At 29.3% G+C, this 22,239-nt stretch overlaps 4 protein-coding genes across 6 annotated transcripts; 2 read left to right on the top strand and 2 right to left on the bottom strand.

Moving 5' to 3' along the window:
• The first annotated feature begins 1,728 nt into the window (after window positions 1-1,728).
• On the top strand, window positions 1,729-6,683 carry LOC143179353 (protein MMS22-like). Its single transcript, XM_076378540.1, has 20 exons — window positions 1,729-1,943; window positions 2,042-2,176; window positions 2,246-2,399; window positions 2,463-2,648; window positions 2,734-2,847; window positions 2,925-3,122; window positions 3,199-3,446; window positions 3,511-3,608; window positions 3,684-3,859; window positions 3,942-4,100; window positions 4,179-4,419; window positions 4,491-4,719; window positions 4,785-4,881; window positions 4,954-5,148; window positions 5,226-5,399; window positions 5,468-5,821; window positions 5,897-6,099; window positions 6,168-6,356; window positions 6,428-6,481; window positions 6,551-6,683. Coding segments are annotated over exons 1-20 (3,420 nt in total). The 3' UTR covers window positions 6,552-6,683.
• On the bottom strand, window positions 6,350-8,752 carry Hmg-2 (High mobility group protein 2). Of its 3 annotated transcripts, none has more exons than XM_076378543.1 (7): window positions 8,438-8,752; window positions 8,166-8,279; window positions 7,916-8,096; window positions 7,568-7,844; window positions 7,412-7,493; window positions 7,098-7,313; window positions 6,350-7,009 (listed from the first exon to the last, which is right to left on the bottom strand). In XM_076378543.1, exons 2-7 carry the CDS (start codon window positions 8,254-8,256, stop codon window positions 6,873-6,875), a joined length of 984 nt encoding a protein of 327 aa, XP_076234658.1. In that variant the 5' UTR covers window positions 8,257-8,279; window positions 8,438-8,752; the 3' UTR covers window positions 6,350-6,872. The 3 variants fall into 3 exon arrangements, with proteins under 3 accessions (XP_076234658.1, XP_076234656.1, XP_076234659.1); XM_076378541.1 differs by having other exon boundaries at window positions 8,166-8,360; window positions 8,438-8,751; XM_076378544.1 differs by having other exon boundaries at window positions 8,214-8,360; window positions 8,438-8,751.
• A 132-nt stretch (window positions 8,753-8,884) lies between these two features.
• LOC143179466 (serine/threonine-protein kinase ATR) lies at window positions 8,885-19,546 on the top strand. The gene is made up of 40 exons (XM_076378716.1): window positions 8,885-9,025; window positions 9,117-9,319; window positions 9,386-9,556; window positions 9,613-9,770; window positions 9,840-9,989; window positions 10,076-10,274; window positions 10,347-10,486; window positions 10,561-11,129; window positions 11,197-11,361; window positions 11,432-11,917; window positions 11,984-12,161; window positions 12,238-12,483; window positions 12,574-12,690; window positions 12,764-12,886; window positions 12,970-13,217; window positions 13,293-13,514; window positions 13,583-13,754; window positions 13,820-13,946; window positions 14,007-14,131; window positions 14,225-14,385; window positions 14,472-14,632; window positions 14,779-14,972; window positions 15,059-15,143; window positions 15,219-15,364; window positions 15,428-15,544; window positions 15,614-15,753; window positions 15,820-16,044; window positions 16,120-16,380; window positions 16,451-16,676; window positions 16,739-16,923; window positions 16,979-17,178; window positions 17,252-17,424; window positions 17,483-17,626; window positions 17,692-17,849; window positions 18,017-18,248; window positions 18,311-18,449; window positions 18,524-18,638; window positions 18,709-18,862; window positions 19,062-19,298; window positions 19,364-19,546. The coding sequence occupies exons 1-40, from the start codon at window positions 8,982-8,984 to the stop codon at window positions 19,544-19,546; spliced, it is 7,479 nt and encodes a 2,492-aa protein (XP_076234831.1). The 5' UTR covers window positions 8,885-8,981.
• Window positions 19,547-19,608: 62 nt separating this feature from the next.
• Window positions 19,609-22,121, bottom strand: LOC143179599 (odorant receptor 13a-like). The gene is made up of 9 exons (XM_076378914.1): window positions 21,238-22,121; window positions 21,006-21,158; window positions 20,741-20,927; window positions 20,522-20,674; window positions 20,346-20,446; window positions 20,182-20,281; window positions 20,011-20,115; window positions 19,783-19,938; window positions 19,609-19,668 (listed from the first exon to the last, which is right to left on the bottom strand). The coding sequence occupies exons 1-9, from the start codon at window positions 21,411-21,413 to the stop codon at window positions 19,609-19,611; spliced, it is 1,191 nt and encodes a 396-aa protein (XP_076235029.1). The 5' UTR covers window positions 21,414-22,121.
• Window positions 22,122-22,239: the final 118 nt, after the last annotated feature.

Genomic DNA, 22,239 nt, shown 5'->3' with positions numbered 1-22,239 from the left:
GAATTTTCAAATTCGTATATTCTTATCCAATCAGTGTAATACTCCACATATTATCAATTTCCACGCCCACACGCGACCAGGACTTTTACGGTGAGACAACCGAAGTAAGGGCAGGAAATATGTACTGTTCATAATAAAACTGAATTCGATTTATGCAGGGACACACTAAAGAACGTTGCATCGCAAATAAAGAATAAAACACATTTACCAAAAGCTAGCGCGTTATCCCCTCAAAAACCAAAATCAATTTCTTTAAAGAAATGTATACCGAAATTCTCTGCAGAAAAATCAGCTATACAACGGACGAGCTTTGAAGAAGCTCCAATAGAACAGTGCAAGTATTTGCCTGTGTATACACTACACGCTGTTAATTGTATCTTGAATTCGAAAATTCGGAAGCCATATAGTGAACACGAATTAAAAGGTTAAAGTTTCAACACAGAATCTCGTAGAAATTATGAAACAGTTACTAATAAACTATTTCACGCAACTAGGTCCCCTAAACGTGTACATGTCACAAACTTTGGTACAGAAAGCTCAAAAATTAAGAGAATTTTTAACGAAGGTAGAGAGATATCGACAACAAAACGAGCAAGCGAAAATTCATCATAGGCCAAAAGTAAATAATGAGATTAGCGATATGAGTGAAATTCAGACAACCGAAATTAAGATACAACGCGAACAAGCATGGAACGATTACGAAGATATGATGACGACGAGTATGGAAGAAATTTTATTTGAGCGACGAGAAGTTAGAAAAATAAGACAAAGAATTTTGAGGACTTCCCAAAAAGTATATGATTTTTTCAATTATTAAGTAATTATACGGTTCTTTCTGAATGTTAATATTCATTTTATTTCCAGTATCCCAATGTAACTTCACCCTTATTTCATAACGGTCAATCGTGTCTAAGCTATTGTAAAATTGTACCTTTCCTTCAAGCAGCTCGTAAAATTATACTAAGAAACCGATTATTAAAAGTACTTGAAAACTTGCGACAACTGACACCTCAATTGGTCGTAGATTTCGAAGAACCACATAAGGAAAATTAATAACAGAAAAATATCGAAAATAATGTATGCGAAAACAACACTGAAAAAAGTGAATCTATATGGAACTTTAAATTGATTTTATTTAACTGTTTTATATAATAAAAAATGTATCTTTTGTATTATTAAAAACAATTAACTGAGTAGAACACGTAGATTCAGAAATACTGAAAACTCAGATTTTATTAGAAATTCTCATACGTGGAATTAGAATGAGAGATATCTATGTAAATACATACACACGTAGTACTTAAGAATTGATTAAAAACAGAGGTTTTCATAGCAAAGCAGAGGATAATATATTATCTTATAGTGATTTTTTAATTATAGTAATGCAAGTTACCGCCATTCAATTGTATTAAAATTTGAATTAAGTTCAAAAGTAGTTCCAGATTTATTTTTGTTCCTTGTAGATGGCAGTTCTGTGATTCCCGCTAAAACTTTGGGAAATGAGAAAAAGAGTTTGCATTCTTCGCATTCTTTGCTGACATTTACTACTGTTCTCGAGATGTAACCCCGTGATTTAATAAATTTTTGTGGATATTTATAGCTTAGAATGCTTAGATTAATTGTCAGATTCAACTTTTAGGTATGGAAAATGCATACTATGGATTTTAGCTGAAATAATTCTCATCATATAATTTTGTATACTAATTCCAAAATAAATACTCTGCACAAATGGATCTATCTTTAATGTTTAACTGTAATGGAAAAGTGAACTGTAATGATTGGGATTTAAACAGAGAAAGTTTATTTTTACGCGGAGAGGTAGAAAATGTTCTTTATCCACAAGATGAAACTCACTTGTCAGATGTGAATGTACAACTTTTTGAATGTAATGTGCCTGCTGCAACAGCAGTACTAGATTTAAAACATTTTACTAAATGCATGGAGTAAGTAAGTTATTCTATGTGATTATGCAAGTTATTTCATTGTTACTCAATGTTATTTTTTATTTTCATTTTAATTTTATTGTTGAATTTTTTTATAGTGTGCAATTAAAAATTCTTAGCAGATATGAGACTTATAATCAAGTTTTAAATTCCAAGACAGATGATATTGATTTTTATTATGTTAGACGTACTATTTGTGAATTTGTTTTATATGTTCGAATGTATTTAAATAGGTAAGACAATCAGTTTTTCTAAATAATTTTTATTGTTTGACATGCTTTTTCCATAATATGAATTTGCAGTATAAAATGGGATCTTCAATGTTTACAAGCTATAAACGAAGACACTGAAGAAGAATTTAATATGTTATTTATGACTATAAAGCGGTTTCTTAACAGATTGCAAAATATTCCAGATGCTACATTTCATTATGCACCTTCTAAATTAGGCAATCAGGTTTGTATGACAACTATATATAAAATATCAGTATTATTTTAATCTAACTTTTCTTTATTACAGTCTAAACAACCAGAATATCATATGTATCATATACACATAGAATTACGATGGCTCTTTATTTCACTGGTATATACACGCAGTATGTTTAGTCAATATTCAATGGAAAATCAATTGGATGAATTTGAAAAAATTCAACAAATGATTATTCATGATCTTATTTACATTTCACTAAAGACATTTGAAACGGTAAAAAAGTATTTTTTTTTTTAATATGTGGTCAAATATTTAAATATATTTATTATATTTTAGATACCTTTTTTATATATTTTAGATGCCTTTGATAAATATACAGCAAAAAACGCCATACAATTGTACATGCATTCGTGAATTATGGCTCATGATTCAAGTATTTATTGATAACTTGTCTGAAAGAATGAAATCAAAGGTATAATGTTATAAATCATTTTTAAATACGTTATCTTATAAAATACTTATATATTTACCTGTAATACATATTTATAGACATTTTGGGATTATGTGAATGACTGTATCAATCAACTATTGAATAGAAATGTATGTAACAGCAAACAAGAATCTTTATACTGTACTTTAGGGCCTTGTAAAAATTCTGAATTATTCTGTCTTTGGATTATTTATAATCTTTCACTTTTATATGGTTACAATAATGATGGGATATATTTAGGATCTAAATGTTCAAGGGTAATTTTTTTATTCTTTTATATCATTTAAATTTATATTCATTAAATAATATAACTACATATTTATGTCTTCAAAGATTAGACCCAATTATGAACAGCTGGAAAAAATTTTGAAGACATATATTTCAAAGGGTGGAAAAGATGGTGAAAGAGATGAAATTGATGAAGAATTACGTATAATGATACCCTTATTAAACACTATAGTTGCAAATTGGTGGCAACCAAGGGTTTCAATAATTTCTCTTCTGTGGGATTGCTTTCATAAAAGATTAGATGAACCTTTTTTATTGCAGACGTCTGGTCCTTGGACTTTATCAGTTGAAAAGTAAGTAAATTATTTATATACATTCATTTCATTTATGTTTATTTATTAAAAAGATTTCTATTAGAAAAACTCCTATGGATATTCTAAAACAAGTGAGGGATAGAATTAATAACACAGAGTGTGTTAAAGAATCTAGTTATGGAATGTTTTTACGTTTGCTTGGTAAGTATAATATTTCAATAAAAATTAATTGTAAAACTAATCAAAAAATGTATTAATTTTAAGCTTATATTGCAGGATCTTTTTTACAAATAAATTATAGTGCTACTGATACAAAACATTGGAACCAAATTAAAGGTCGAATTTATTCAAAATTTTCCCAGAGTAAAGTTCAAGAATTTTCTATAACAGGCTTATATAATTTTATTTCACTATTTTTAACGCTAGCTGTTACTGCAGATACCACAAACGTAGTAAGTTTTATCTATTTCCTAAACCTATACCTTCAAAAATCTTTAATTGTACATTAAGTATATCATTTTCACTTCTTTGCAGTGCTCTGTAATGTTGGATCTTTTACCTTTGACAAAAGAATATAATAGTGATAATAGTAAAAAGTATAGTTTAATATGGAAAGGAAAACTAGCTATTCTTCTCCTATACAATGATCTCAAGCTCAATTTTACAAACATTGCATCCTATTACATTGATACGGTATAGTATAAAGTATAAATCTACCATTTTATATATTCTGCGCTTCATATTTTTATAAAATTTTAATTATATTTACAGGTCAATGCAATAAGTTGTCGTAAAGATGATACATCCCGTTCAATGATGATTAATTTTGTCGATGTTTTTGGTATGATCCTATCATCTAGTGAAATGGAATTAGGAGAATATTTACTACTTGGTGGCTGGATAGACCGATATTTAATAGAATGTCCAAGTAAAATGGTTGGAACATTAATAGGAATATTGGTTCATATTTTTGAAAAATGTGTTTCTCTCAATACTAATTCATCTAATTTGGGTTTGTTACTTTTTGCTCTTGTGTTGTTGGTATTCTCTTTCATTTTTAGTTTATTTATTTATTATACATAGATGGAGTAGGAAAAATGATAGATGCTTTATGGTGTTATGTTGCGTGTAGAGTACGGCAACTTGTTTTTGATCCTGTACTTACTAGCGATCATTACCAAAATGTTGCAACACTTGCTGCTGAATTTACCTTGGAAGCGCTAAGAAATCCAACAATAGCTAACAAGTATAAGCATTCAGCCACGTCTTTGTTTCAACATTTTGCATCATCCGTAACTGTTAAAGATATTAGGTAGTGCATCAAGTTATTTAAGGTATCGCGATTATAAAATATCTAATGTTAAAATTTCATTCTAGAATCACAAGACGTTATTTAGTTTTGATACTTGAACAGGAGCAAGCTGTTCAGTCTTTAAGGAAAGAAATTAAATATTTTGATATAATTCTTATACAAGTTAGTACATATTTAAACTGTGCAATTAAATGTTTTAAACAACAAAAATTTAATATTGTGCATAAATTTTAGGCATGGGTAAAATGTTCTATTATTGGCTACAATATGAATGGGAATGAAATAAAAATTATACAGAATTATATACTGCAATTAAATGAAATACGGCAAATGTTTGTAACACCTCATGACATTCAAGAATTCCGAGATAGTAATGAGCCAATTTTAATGTTCATAATGTATTCCATGAAGAAACGAAATACTTTCATAGTAAATATTTACGAAGTCATAACAATATTACAAAGATTAATAATGCTCGTAAAATGTAAACTATTTGTATTTTCTAGACAGAACAGGAACGAATACAGTATGATGCAAAATGGAGACTATACTTGAATCATTTAGAAAAATGGATTCTTGTGCCAATTACAGAAGAAACTAAAGATTCAGAATTAGCTTTATGGATATACAGATGTATTGGAACGTTAATTCTTTGTACTTCTCCAATGTTATACACTAAAGTGAGTCTAAAACTTCATGCATCCATGACATAATTAATAATAATTATATTAATCTACATTTCTTTCAGAACCAACCAAATAATATGTTCAGAATCTTATTGAATAAAACTATTCTTTCATTGGATCACACATACTTAAAACATTTAGGAAAGAAAACGTTTTCTATGATACTTCTAGGGATAGAAGCTCTGAATGTTAAAAGTGATATATCACTTCAAATATTAATACGAGATCTCTTTGATCAATATATGTCGCTTTTAATAACACCTATTAATAACACTAATAACTTTAAAGTATCTGATTCATTATTAAAGTGTTTTAGAGATGCGAAAGCAGAGTTTTTACGTTTAATATTCGAAATATTGATGACGAACTTTTTCACCATTTCAAGCGATAACATGATGCATAAGCATTCTTATTTAGTATGTAATAGTTTTTTCTTTACCATATTTATCCTATTTACCGTATTCATTGTATTTAAATTTTTCTAAATGCAGGTAATGATATTTTTACAAAATCTGCTGAAAGGTGAAAAAAATTACGCATATTGTGTAACAGAATATATTATTTCAATTTGTACACCTTATGTCATTGGAGGCTACATGAAAGTTCATGATCATCATCCACATAAACAACACGCCATCGATTTTATAAATTGTGTTGTTAAAAATCCATATTACAAAGAAAGCCGTACTTTACAGTTAGTACCATTTTTAATTACTTTCACAAATATTTTTGGGCTATATTTTATACTTTTAACAATTTCAGAGAAAAATTTAACAATGTTGTATCTAGCAGTATCCAAAAATCACTTATAACAAATCAGCACAATACTTTTGAATTTTTACGATTGATTTTGTCGGTGAAGGTCGAAATAATACAATTTTTATCATCACAAATTGAACGTACCTTAATTGACTTAGAAAAAAATCGACGCCCAAACGCGGCATCTTTAAGGTGAGAAAATCGCGAAAACTTTTCGTTTCAGAAATCTCGCAACTATCATGCAAGTTTAATTTACTTTTCAGATATTCCTGGAATCAACTTCAAAGTGCTATAAAAAACGTAAAGAGAAATCAGTAGTAAGTTTAAAAAAATTTATTAATAAATAGTCAGTAATATCATAATGATACTTTGTTATTATTCTACAGAGTGATTATGTATACTTAAATTGTATAAATGAATAGTTGCGTGAAATTACATTTCATAAATTATACTCACCTAAAAAGAAATGTATAAACAGAAAATCATAAATCAGAAAGAAATTTAATGTTACATATGGTACAAATACGTTGCAATTATCAAGCAACTTTAATGAATTGAAACTGGATAACTTCTACTTTAGGGGAAAAAAATTGTATTTTACAAAATATGTAAAAAACAATATGGTTACTTTTTTCTCTATTTTCGATGTGAATGTCTTGAACGATGATGCTTTAGCGAAGTAGTAGTTGTACTACCAGGAGGCGATCGTCATCCAATTAACTCAAGGCGAGATACAGCATTACGCACAGCATTTCGTAAAGATTGCTCAGCATTACCGTTCAATAATGATTCGAGTCTTTCGACGTAACTATCAATATTTTGTAATGTCGCGCCTTCATTTGTGCCTAAAAGTAAAACAAGCAATAATCTTTGTTGTTTATGATTTGCTACAATAATTTAAAAACTGTCTTCTTCGTTAGACACAAATTTAACCTGGCAGAGATATTGTGGCAAAACAACCAGCTAATTGTGAACGAAGGGAATCCAAATGACGTTGTAGAGCTTGATTTGTCGTACGTTGTTGATTCGTTTCTGACTCCAGGCGGTTTACAGCTGCATAGAGACTATCTACATGCCGTTGTAAAACAGCATTTTGGGCCTCATAATCTGATGTAGCTTTTCTTAATTGCCTTAATTCTGCTTCACATGCTATATAAGTACAAATAGATTGTAAATATGAGATGAATGTGAAATAAATAAATATATAAACAATTTTTTTACATATACACAGGAAATATGTTAGTTACCTTTGTTATGATCTAAAAATTCTTCTGTAAAAATTGGTATATCAAAGCCTGTAAAATCATTATCTTTGTCTTGTTGAATGTCCTAATAAAAAAGAATGTATTAGAATGATTATAACAATGAATGAATTGATAAATGACTGGGAAAGAGTGCCATACATTTTGTTCGGAATTTATATCAGTCCCATTTCTTTCTTTCTTTTCATGCTGTTTCTCAGAGGACTGTTTTTCACTAAATAAACGGTATGCTTCTGTTTGTTTATAGTCACTAAATTCACGATTATAACGTTCTTTATCTTGTTCTGCTGCATCTAGATATTGCTGTTTCTGATCAGCAGGTAAAGTACTCCATTCTGAGGCTAAAAGTTTTGTGATTTCAGCAAATGAAAGTGTTGGGTTCTCATTCCTCACTTTTTCTCTTCGATCATTTAAAAACCTATATCAAATTTAATCAACAGGTATTTTATTTGTTTCATCTGTATTTTTCTTAATTGCAGAGGATCATACCTAAAATATCCTGTAAGTGGTTGCTTTGGGGCAGTGGCATCTCTAGGAGCTTTCTTACGTTTCTTTGCTCTATTAGTTGTATTAGTTGTGTTACTTCCAATACCAGTTGTATTATTCTTTTTAACACCATTATCACACATAGAGTCTGGTGCTTTCTCCTCTCCACTTCCTGGTGATTTATCTAGCAAATAAATAATCGTTAATAATTAAATACAATAATACTCTTAAAGACAGATGTGGTTTAAATTACTAATATGTTCTTCTGTCTCTCCATTGAAAGTAGGTTGTTCTGGCCCACCGTTGCTTTCAGGCACATCATTAACTGGTGCACTTTCGTTCATTTTTTACAATGTACGTTTTTATTCTGCGGCGATAGTATAATTATTTCAATTAAAACTCATTTTCTCTGATTTTCTTAAATTCAAAACTATAACTGCATTATTGCCTAAAAGGTTATATAGAGTGCAATATCGTTTTATGAAGGATTGAAAGAAATTGATTACGATAAAACTGAATACTTACTGCGATTAATATATTTTTCGTAAACCTAACGCACATTCATCTGTAATGTACTAAATGTGATAGGTTAAATGACGAATATGTTAACAATAACTCTATTACAATCGAATGGAAACGAAAGGTTACACTAAATCATGATCGCTGTCACACTGTAACGTATATTTTACCAGCAGAAATTAATTATTCGCAATAAAAATAACATATCGAGAAAAACACATAATCATTAAAGTTGGTTGGTATAAACACTAAAGCCGACTTTTCATGAAGAGGATCCGGATGACGCTAATTCAAAAGTTGATGATTTTACCGCTGAATCGAAACACTATAGATTCCTATAGGAGGGAAATACACTTGCGACTTGCGACTAATGAAAAGAGGAGATTACGTTTACGTTTGCTCGTTCGAATCCATTGAATAACTATCTAAATTACATTTGAACAAGGCTCACTATTCAGCGCAATGTTTGATAATTATTGCGCGGTATCGAGCAACGAAGAAGAAATAATTTGATGTATTTTGTACGATGAATGAAAAAACATGAAGTAACATGGAAGTAAATGATAATTCAATTATACTTCAAAATAACAGCGGGTAAATTATTTTAAATGATTAGTTAAAATAAATATAATTCTTAATTGTACTAACATGTACTTTTTTTAAAAATGAAATATAATTGTTTTAGATTAACAGTAGCAGATTCTGTATGGAAATTCATAAATAGCCCTATAATTGCAATTTTTTCTGATTTGAAAAATGGAACTGCTGAACAGATGCTTCGCTCCCTTTTGGAGTCTATACTTAAAGGTTCTGCTACTTTAACTACAGTTTTAGTTCCTCCATTTGGCAATGGAATACAAAATGAAACTTTACAATGTCAATACGCTGGTAAGAAATTTGCGAGATACATATAAATGATAATTAAAGTAAATTAATGTTATATTGTACTTGCAGCCTTTACTACTTGGCTATTTGGTACAATGTTTTACATTATTGGAGATCCTTTAAGCAATGAAATTCTAAAGTCCAGCATAGAGATACAAGCTTGCATGCTTAGAATATTATCTAGGCATCATGTTACGTTATTTGAAAAAATTAGTAGTGAATATATAAACATTCTTCATGGTATGTAATTATAATAATGTCACATTTGTAGAAATGACCTGTATGATACATTTCAGAGATATCAGAATTTCATAAACTGAATGAAAATGGAGAAGAAATTGTATTAGCTAAGTTCACCACTCAAAGAGATATTATAGACAATTTGAATTTACAATCATTTCCTGTCTCAATAAAGTACTCAACTGTACCATCAGTACAGACATCTATTTTAAAAGTAATTAGTTTATATTTCTTATGTTTTAATTTTATATTACTCCAATAATAATTACATTTACTTTTGTAGATTATTATGAAGACAGGAGTTTTAGTTTGGAATAAGGAATTACTGTCATGTACAGTATTAGAAGTTATTATTACATCTGTTCCAATTGTAAAGTTTATGACACTAAATCTATGTGTAAAATTAATGGAATTTTCATTAATGACTACACAGGTATATATAATTACATAGTAAATATTAAATAAACTTTAAGAGAGTGTATTTAGTTTAATAATTATATAACTGATTAACATTTTAAGGAACTTGAGGGTTTAATTCTCTATATAATTGAGATTATTAAAATAATTCCTACATGGTTAAGTTTAAATGAACTAGCAGAAAATCAACTAGATCAATTTTTACAAATACTCACAGAGTTTATTCATTTATCACCTATACTTCCAAACAGTATTGAATTATACTTCCAGATCATTGATTTTACAGTTCATGAGCTAACGAGTAAGTTATTTAAAATATCAATGTTTCTTCTTGTTTTCTTTCAATAAATAAATATTAGAAATTAACATATAGGACACAATATTAATTCTGAGATTATGAGAGTACTCAAAGAGGAAGTATGTAAAAAAATAAGACACTATTTTATCATGGAACCAAGAGTTTGTACTCCTTTGGAAGCAAAGAAGTTTATCTCATACTTTGAATATTGTCCGGTTTGTAAATATTAATACTATATAACAAAATTTACCTGTTTAGATTTAATAATGATAATGTGATATTTTTACAGGATTTTGTTAGCATTTTCATGCACTGTATTCTTACTGACATTAAACGCACTACTGGTACAAATATCTTAGTCAGTGACATCTCTGAATCATGGAATTTACTAAGAAATGAATTAATAACTGCAACACAAATAGGAAAATTAGAAAAATCTATGCACATTTTGAAAGCCTCGCATATTTTGCAATCTTGGATAAACGCGTTACAGCTACAAATAAATCTGTATACAACTGATTTAAATGATATCTCGAAGATACTTTTACAGAATTTAAACTCTGAACAGTGTGAACAACAAAAAATTATTTTTGAAAGCTTTACTTACATCATGGCACATAATGAATGTGATAAAGATTTAATTCAAAAATTATTAATGTTACCATTTACTGAAAATATTGAAGCTCCTGTGGAAATAATGAACGATAATGTGAAACAGGCTGCTAAGTCTCTTGATATCACAACAATGTTAAAATGCCTGGAAATTTTATGTGAATTTGGTAATGGATCACAATGTTTAAAAATATTAAATATTTGTATTACAAATTGTAGTACTGAATTAGCTGTGGCAGCTTTAATGTAAGTATTCAATGCTTGGAAAAAAAAAATATATATATAATAGTTTTATGAGTAAAATGGTTTATAGGAATAGTGTTCTACTCCTAAAGAACGAAGAAGTAGGATTGGAAGATATTTCAAAATATGTTCTTCAACCTGCTTTACATTCAAAGGATGAAAAAATTCATGAAATACTTGTAATTACTTTGGGAAAAATCAGTTGCTATTTATCAAGACATGCAAACTTCATAAAGCAAGTATTCAATAAATAAATCATTCTTGTTTGATGTATATATTATTAAAAGAAATGTTCTTTCTAACAGAGAATCAGACAGTAAAAGATGGATACTACAGTGCAAACGTTGTACTAATCATTCTGAAAGTAATATAAATTCCAATGTCTATTACGTCTCAGATGAACATGATTATCTTTTAAGTTCGTACTTTTGTCTATTATCGTCAGAATTTGGTTTAGTTCGGTTACGCGTTTCTGAAAATATCCTATCGTTTTCAAATCATATAAAATCATTTAATGACAATAAACTAGCAGAGGTATGGTCTTTATATATAGAAGATGAAAATTCTGCAATTCGTTTCAATATTGCTGCTGCAATAAAAGGAATATTAATCAATAAAATAAATATGACGACAAAATTTGTAACATCTATAGAAAATGAGGTGCCCGCTTCTTTAGATGAATTCATTAATTTATTAATTAATACTATAGCAAATACTCTTATGAAAGCTCTAAAAAGTTTTAATCATGCTCTACACGATACCCTACTCGTTACAGCAAGAAATTGTGCAAGGTAAGGTAACTAAAATAATATTTTTGTAATATAAAATATGTGTATAATATTTTTGTTTACTTTTAGTGTTCCACTATACATAATTGAGAGACGAATTTTAAATATATTTCTCATTTCCATATTGTATTCAACATCATCTCCTACAGCAGTTGCATTTGCTACAGCTGCATATCACGAGGTCGCCAAATTCTTAAATGTTACTCCTAAAATGTTATATGTTCGGTACAAACAGGATTTTCTGAAGGTATGCAAATAATTATACTAAAACTTAAGACAATAATAAAATCGTGCTTTTGAAGTAACATGTTTATCAATTTTAGCTCATAATGCAATGTGCAGTCCATAATTTCATAAATCATTCTTATAATATGGCCACTTCGATACACCGTGTAGCAAAGTGTATTGGATATGAAGGATCGCGACAGTTGTTGCGTAAAGATGGTCATTATGCAGTTTGCTTTCTACTTTCTTTTATTGTTGATGTCCCAAATGCTAAAGTTCTTTTATATGATATAGCAGAATTAATTAGTATGGACGAGAAACATATGTTAAAAGAATATTTTCCTGTACGTACATAGTATACTATCTTTTATTACCAAAGTTTATATATTTTTTATTTTATTATTCTTAGTAATGATCAGTGAATCCCTATTTAGTATATTTGCAGTTATGCATTTTTAAATATGCCTCTAGCAATTGCCACGGAGTGTTTAAGATTAGTATCAAGAATTACACAGATAAATATATCACATTTGACAAGGGAATCCTTTATGGTAATATAAATAAGTTTACAAGTATTGCATTATCAGAATTCATTTAAATATTTTCTCTGAATATAATGAACAGGGTATATTTGAAGAACTGATGTTACATTTTCACGAATCTCCTGAAAAAATAATTGGATTGTTAAAAATCATATCCGATTGCGACAGTAGTTCAGAAAAAAATTTTATTACGCAAAAAGGAATTGTAAGTCTACATCTTTCTTACTATTCTTTGAATAAAGTAATATGAGGCTTAAAGAGAATATATTATATTTGTAACGTTCACAGGAGTCTTATTTAAATTTACGTTTACATGGCATATTGGTAAATTTTGATATAAAACTTGGGCCCAAATCGGATGAACATACACAGCAATGTGCACTTGCTTCATTAGTTGCGCTAATGCGATACATGGGTGCCAAATATTTAACACCATTAAGATATAAAATCTTGGCTACATTACGAACTTCTCTTGGATTTAAAAGACCAGGATTCGGACCACTTATATGCGATGCATGGGATGCATTCATTCATAAGTATGCAAAACAAAGATCGAAAGATCGAAATAAGTGAATCAATAAAATACAAATCTTTTTTATTTATTATTTTAGCATAGACGTTAAAGAACTCAGGCCATTATTGCCAACTATATGTGTATCATTAATATCGTTGTTAAAGATGTATTCAGAAAAAATAATTACTATGTTGAAGTTCCTTATTATTGAGTGTAATGAACACAATTCTGATGATATTGCTGAACTATTTTTTATAGACGATATAGAAGTTCCTACTGAAATCTCAAGTATAATTAAAGCACGTATATTACAAGCAAGGTATGTTCAACACTTTTATTCAAACACCAAATATCTTCTTTATAATGAGTTACATGTATATATTTCAGGCCCAAAGGTTTTGAAGCGAACTTGAAGTTGTGGCTTAAACGAATTACTCATGAAACGGATGAAGTCAGAATTAAAGCTTTGATGTATTTGCAAAAATTTCTTGCAGAACATCGTCGTCAATTAAACGAAATGATTTTAAGCGAAACTGACATTCATCCACTGATCGTTGATGTATGTCTGTCTTTTAAAATAATACAAATGCTAACTGTATATAATAATTATTATCAATTTTTTAGCTGTTGGACACATTACTCATTGGATGTCAGGATAAAGATGAGCATATTCGTTTGCTGTATGGAGAATGTTTAGGAGAATTAGGAGCTATTGAACCAAGTCTTCTTCCTCGTAGAATTATTTCCAGAGGTATATGACTTATTTTCTCATTTGGGTTTTTTTATATTAACAATTTCATCGATATTACAGATGACTGTTCATTCATTTCTGATATGAATGAGGAATTTGCCTGTGCTATACTTTTCGAACATGTACGAGCATTTCAAATGCAAAAGAGTAGTCAAAGCATGGATTGTTTTTCTCTTGCTATTCAGGTATGTAGCATAATATTCTATAACACTTCTTTTACAAACCAGTGTAAGTACATCGAACATAAATATATAATTATATATAAAATATAATTCTAGGAAATTTTAAAAGCATATGATATTTCACCTAAAGGTAAAAATAATCATTTATGGAATAAATTGCCTTTGAATGTAAAACAGATTATCTCTCCCTTTTTAACTTCACACTACAAGATAGCGACTACTAGTGATGATAAAAAGCTTCCCCATCCTATTTATGGGTAAATAAATGCTTTATAAATCGTTTTATTACCAAAGTGATTCTTTTTAAATTATGTTTTACAAATTACGTACCTTTATTTTGCAGTTCTGAAGCTGGTTCAACTGTAGAAAATTGGGCTTACAATTGGCTGTGTAGCATGTTCAACAATATTCACGATGAAACACTTAATAGTGTATTACGTGCATCTAAATTAGCATTTAAACGAGATATAAAAATATTGACGTTTTGTTTGCCTCATGTTATATGTAAGTAATGTCTGTCAATGTTCCTTTATCAACATATATTCATTAAACAAATATATCTACCTATTATAAGAATATTCTATATAATATGATAGTAACGCCTGATATTTTTTCGCTGACTGTACTCATATGCATTTTCTAATTATTAGCATACATCATCATAAATGGTACAGAACAAGAACATACAAAAATACAAGAAGAAATATTAACAATAATTGACGTTAGGAAAAAACATACAGTAGACCCTGAACTGTCGCGTCATCGACCTCTTAAACATGGACAGAGTATTAAAAAAAATGATGTTAGAATTTCTGAAGAAACTAGGCGTACACGTTGCGCACAGGTAATGTAAAATAAATAAAAGATCATAAATGAAAAATAAATATTTTTCTTGTCTAATAAATAATTTTGTCTATAACTTTTCAACAGATTATTTTTTCGGTATTAGACCATTTACAACGATGGCTTTGGGAGCAAAGATTGAATCGTGATTACAAGTATCAAGCAGTAAAAAGTAAACAAATTAGTATAATTTATTAATAGCAACACTTTTATTTGTTCTTTTTAATGAATATCATTTTTTATTTAGGATTCTGTGAAAAGTTAAATACATTAGTAATAGCTGAAGGTTGTTATCAGTCGCGAGAATATCATAGAGCTCTAATGTATTTAGAGCAACATATGAATTCCTCTAATAAAGGATTATCAGAAGCACTGGAAGGCGGATTGTTAGCTGTAAGTACACTGAATTCTTATCAATTAAAAATCAACTGATTATCTTTTCTTTTTTTATTTTAGAAAATTTATGCACAATTGGATGAACCAGATGGTATATCTGGCATACTAGCTACTCAAGATCAAACTCCTACTGTTCAACAGTTGGTTTTAGCTCATGAAGTTAATGGTCAGCTTCAGGTATAACAAAATTTCCTCTTAAAAATACCAATTGGTTACTTAAATATTTTTAAATTTCTCATAATATAGGATGCTGCTACTTGTTATGAAAGATTAGCACAGAAAGGAGCTGTCAAACATACATATTTACAAGGCATGATACAATGCTATCTTGGTCTTGACCAACCTTTTACAGCGAAACATATTACAGAAGGAGTTTTAAGCAGCAGGTAACTATACACCGACGTTGTATAATTATTTGTTTTATAGTATTTATATGAAATTTTATATATTAGACCAGAACTGGAACCATTAATAATCGAACATGAGCCTTTTTGGAGATTAGCTCATTTTACTAAACTGGATGACTCTTCGCAAAAAAATATAAAACATACATTACTTGAAGATCTCAAGAAGGGTGTGAAACCTGACTTACTGTCGCTAAAAATGAATCTAGTATCATTATTAGAAGATGCTTCACGACCAGGAGCTTATCAACAATGTTATTCCTACATTATGAAGTAAAATTAACAGTTTAAATTATCTCAAAAACCAAAGAATAGTATTTATTGAATTTGAATTATATTAACGTCTAGGTTACATATATTAAATGAATTCGATAAAGCTGTTTCTACTATGCTGACTGATACAGACCAACTATCAATGATATTTGAGGAATGGGAAGAACGTGGTCAACTTGTCAGAGCTTCTCGTGGAGTTGAATTTGTATTAAGCATGCGTAGAGCTACGTTAGATTTAGCTGTTCAGTTACAAAAAGAAATTAATAATAGGGAAAATTCAATACTCAAGCAAGAAATTGGGAAGATTTGGCTAAAAAGTGCTAAAATTGCAAGAAAGTATGTATTTTTATATTTAACTACTGATTTCTGGGTTTTTAACGCGCGCTCAAGTTAAATTTTTTATCAGGAGAGGATTGCATCAACAAGCATACATGTATATTTTGTCAGCAAGTTGTTCTTGTCCACCACAACAACTTTATATAGAACAAGCTCAGTTATACTGGCAGAAAGGTTGCCAGGAAGATGCTTTTACAACATTAAAACGATGTTTTGCCAATTGTTTTCAACCATCTCCATATTATAAAAGTTTACCATCAGGAGAATGTCTAGAAGAAAGGAAACAATGTGCAAAGGTTTGTTTGTTAAACAGGGTTTGTAACACTGAGAAATAGTACTTATTTTCATTCATTTCCAGGCCAAACTTTTATATGCGAAATATAACGATGAAACTGTTAACGTGGATACTGATGCTAATATCATAAATTATAAAGAAGCTATTGAAGTTTGGCGAGAATGGGAAAAAAGTTTGCTTTCTTGTGCACAATACTATGAGACTGTTATAGATAGAATGAATGACGAAGAAAAGGATAGAAAGGGACGGTAAGTATTTATGTAAATAGCGTATCTAGAATATTTGTTGATATGATCTTTTTAGAGACTTACAAGTTCATACTATGAATTATTATGGAAAGTCACTTCAATACGGTTGCAAATACATTCATCAGTCTATGCCAAGAATGCTAACTATATGGTTGGACTTTGCTTCTCGAGTAACATCTCGATCTAGCTTGTCTGGAAATGAAGAACTTAACAAACTTCGACGAGATGCGTTATTTAAAATGACAAAAATTATGGGTAGGCATTAAACAATTCAAATGAAGTCTTGAAATTGAAGAATTGAAAATATATTTTTGGATTTGTAATGTAGAAGTATATCAAGAAAGGCTACCCATATTCATGTGGCTAACAGCATTCAGTCAACTGGTATCTAGAATTTGTCATCCTTCTACAGAAGTACAGAATACTCTTTGCGGAATACTAGTCAAGCTAATTCAGGCTTATCCTCAACATTGTTTATGGATGATGGCTTCAGTTATTAACGTAAGTAGATAAACTATTAATTCAAACGATTTAATTTAACTAAAAATATTTTCTTCAGTCGTCTTACCCTGCACGACAGAGACGCTGTCAAGAAATTCTCAATAACGCCAGACTTAAGTCAACAGAGATGATAAAACTTATTAAAGATTTTCATAAATTGTGGGAAAAACTAATTGAATTATCTAACAAGGCAATTCCGGATGTAAGTTACAAACTTAAAAATTGTTACAAAAAGATAAAGTGTTACATGTTTTGATTTTGTACCAGGGTATTGCGAACACTACGGTAAATAATTTGTCTCGAAATCTTCCTCGTTTACTTGCAACTAAAGACTTTAGCCCTATTATGATGCCGACAACTAAGTTTAGACAGCTTCATCTACCTGCTAAAGGTGTATCATTAGAAAATCACAATCCATTTTCAACGTATGTATAAAGTTATATCATGTTACTTTAATTTCTATTATTATATTATATTTATAATGAATATAAATATTTTTCTTTTGTGGAGTTAATTGCTTTGGTAAATGAGCGGCTCATATTCAAGTGTCACGATACTTTAAACGAAACATTTTTTTTTTTGCGATATCCAGAAACTGGGTTCACATAGCAGGGATAGAAGAGAACGTAGTCGTAATGCCGTCTCTTCAAAGACCGAGACGTATTGCTTTAAAAGGTTCAGATGGTAAACAGTATCTCTTTATGTGCAAGCCAAAAGATGATTTGCGAAGAGACTTCAGGCTGATGGAATTCAATGATATTGTAAATAAATATCTTCAAAATGATCCAGAATCTCGCCAGCGAAGATTATATATTCGAACATATGTAAGTTTTTAAAAATGTTAAGTCTAACACTAATTCTTAATGTAATATATATTTGATTACAGAGCGTTGTGCCTTTAAACGAAGAATGTGGTTTAATAGAATGGGTACCAAATTTAGTTGGCTTTAGACCTGTTATAATAGGTTTATATAAAGAAAGAGGAACTGCAATTTCAACTAGAGAACTTAGGAGTATGTTATGCAGTAAGTAAAGGTCATATTATGAACTGCAAAATAATAAACAAGCATACATTTTTTACCTTTTTATTGGTCTGCAGCATTGAAAGATCCACTAGAAAAGAAGAGAAAGGTGTTTTTAGAGCAACTCCTACCAAAACATCCTTCTGTTTTTGGAGATTGGTTTCGTCTTACATTCCCTGATCCATATGGATGGTAAGCTCCTGAAAACAGATTAAAAACTTATTATTCAGACATAACATAGATAAAAAAATGTTTATAATAGGTACGAGGCACGCACTGCTTACATTAGAACAACAGCAGTAATGTCCATGGTGGGCTATATCCTCGGTCTTGGAGATCGTCACGGAGAAAATATATTATTTGACTCTAAATGCGGAGATTGTGTGCACGTGGATTTCAATTGTTTATTTAACAGGGTATAGATGAAAAACTATTTTTAGTAGATAGCTCTTATTCATTTCTATATCTAATGAAAGTAACATAATGGAGAAGTATATACATATAAATGGATAGAATATAGAAATACCTATACATTTCTTTCTATACATTTCTGCATACATGATAGAAAGAGACAAAAATATTTATTCATGTTTAAAATGAAATTTTATTTACTAGGGAGAACTGTTTGAGTGGCCAGAACGTGTGCCATTTCGTTTAACGCGTAACATGGTAGACGCGATGGGACCATTAAAAATTGAAGGACCATTTAGACGTGCTTGTGAGATAACGATGAGAGTTCTTCGACAACAATGTAGTACACTGTTAAGTGTGCTTACCCCATTTGTATATGATCCACTTGTAAGCTGGAATAAAAATCAAATCGGTGAGAGTGGCGAGAAAACGAATGAGAAGGTAAGACGTAACACGTATAGTAATATAATAAATTGTTAATATAAATACGACTCTAATTATTGTAGGCTGTAGAACATTTAAAAAATATAGAACAGCGGCTTAAAGGCTTGATTCGATCTCATGGAAAGAAACTGGAAAACATTGCCTTAAATCTGAGCGTTGAGGGACAAACAAATCATCTGATTCTAGAAGCAACAAACGTAGATAATCTGTGTCAAATGTATTTTGGGTGGGGCGCGTATATGTAACAAGTATTATAATTTGTAATATACCTGATGTTTTTAATTAGAAGTTACACAGTTGCGGAATTCTAATCTTCTACAGTGAAGCTTCGAAGCATCATGAAGTATGAAAGTGCAGTACTGAGTGTCTGCAAACGTACGTAAATTGTGAATATTGATAAATTAAGTAACCATTTTATAATGTAACAAATACTAGGTCGAATAAAATTGTATATGTACATATACATATATATTTTTTTTACCGTACTAAAGTTTTCTAAATGCATAACATATATTTTTCCTGCTGTAATACAACTTGGTTTTTGAGAACGTAATATGATCATGCATACTTCATTCTTGATAAGAGCAGGCAATTCGTACCATTGAATAGCATATGTGGCACTACTGATACTAAAACTCTATTACAAAAAGATTCTTTAAAATTTATTACGTATGTCGTAAATAATACAATTTAGTATAGAATTGTTTACCTGAGAAATTAAAACATCTCCAGGAAAGCAAAATAATAGCAATTGAAAAACTGCCATCATTAAGTGAGAAGAAAATTTGACTACTTTTGAATGTTCCATTAATGTCTACGAATAAAAACATGTATATCAAATACTTTACAATAATATAAAAAGTTGTAAGAATATGCTTACTGTAGAAACTTGAAATCCAATGAAACAAATTATGAGGCTGCTGGCCACAGTTTGCAGAAAAAGCATTAAATGAAAATTCTTTTCCATACTGTCACAAAACCTAAATTTTGTTGGAGAAGATCAAAAAGTATGAGAATTTATTTATCTACGTTAAATGTATTTACCAAAGAATTACTCGATGATGTTTAATTATGTGTGCTACTTGATTCTTTACTTTGTGCAACTTGTAACTTACAGTTTTTGCATTACTTTCTGTACTGCTTGTCTGTAAAATATGGAATGTGTAAAAAAATTATTCTTTTTATGCAACTACTCAATAAGTAAAATGAGTAGTACATACATAACAAATGTCTGAATTAAGTTGTTTTAAATTTTCTTTAAGTATTTCATAATGACCACAAGTATGAAGCAAAGCAGTAGCGATCAAGGTATCAATTGCAAGAATCATAAGACCACAGGTAGTAGTGGCTAACATTTGAGATACATATACTATCTATGTATATGCAATAATTAAATTAAAAATTGTAACTATAGCATATTTATAAGGAATAAATACTACCTCATAAAACGGAAAGTCGTAAAACGCTAAAGGATATGATGCAACAAATGGAAAACCCTTCACAGTAAAATTACTGGTTGAATCTTGAATGAATGTAATAAACGCATCAATAATAGGTAAACTAAAGAAGAATAATAATGCGTTAAATATCAAAAATAAATAACCCTTCGTAATCTTTTTAGCAAATCTGAAAAGAAATATGTTTTCAAAATATCCACTTATGTTAAAATTACAACAAATACTTTCAATTTTAATTATTATTTACATTGCATATATATGTAGCTGATTGAAAACATCAATTTTAACTATATTCCAATAATCTGTCAGCATAAACTTAACGAAAAATTCTAAATCTTTTCTATTTAACATCCAGATTAATGACTTCAGTATACCTAGTGAAATTGTAAATAATACTGAACTGCGAAAGATGCGAAAATTGATAATAATTAGTTTTTAATAAATACGACATCACATTTTAATTACTAACATATTCAAACCTTGTTTCTAAAATGATATTTAGATTTCCCCAATTATTATAAATTTGTGCTATTAGTGGTATAACAATAACAATAATAGAACTAATGCATACAATGTATCTCACAATACTTATTGGATAAAGTCCAACTAATTTTAAAACTACTTGATTTATAAATGTATAATTTTCAATATACATTATATTTGTATAATAAACTTTGATACAATAAGTGGTACAATGGAATAGTATATCTTGACTTTATACTTGACCAACTACTGTGAACAGTATCTTCAGGGAATTGCATTAGACAGTTTATAAAATCAATAGTTCAAAGATTATTTCTTTAGTTAATTTAAGTTTCATTGATACCTTAGACTAATTTCACTTTAGTATCAATTATTGATGATATAATGATATGTCAGCTTTATCAACTATTCTGTACTTTGATCTTGTACTAATGCTGTATGAAAAACCGACATTTAGAAAATAATATGTATGAACCATTCACTTTATGAGCACAATAGTTCATTAAATATCGTCCATATAATGAAAGGTTCCGTTCGAAGGTACAGTTATACATTATTTATGTAGTATAATCCCACTAAATTGTAAATTACTAGCTATGTATAATGACAAACAAGAAACGTGTAGTCAACTGTAGTTCACCGTAGTGCAGTGAAGAAGACTAATCTACATACGAAACTTATTTCAAAGACAAATGTACGTGACAAAGGGACAATGATCATCATGTATTAATTTTGAAGACGGTATGTTTACTGTAAGTTTTCATAAAAATTTTAATACAACTTTTTATACACTATTCTTTATAAAATTTTATTGCATTTACGTGGTGCACTGATAATAAATAAAATTTCCACTTTTGACTGCATATTTTACAAGTCATTATTCAATATTACGTATAAGTAAAATATACTTATTCAAATTATAGATCAATATTCCAATCACGCTTATCTTAAATGAATATTAGAAAAAGTAAAATTTTTCATTGTATACATAGCTTTCA

Source organism: Calliopsis andreniformis, chromosome 5 (assembly GCF_051401765.1).
Source record: "Calliopsis andreniformis isolate RMS-2024a chromosome 5, iyCalAndr_principal, whole genome shotgun sequence".
Lineage (NCBI taxonomy): Eukaryota > Metazoa > Arthropoda > Insecta > Hymenoptera > Andrenidae > Calliopsis > Calliopsis andreniformis.
The sequence above is the reverse complement of the archived record's forward strand: the minus strand, read 5'-3'. Positions and strand labels throughout refer to the sequence as shown.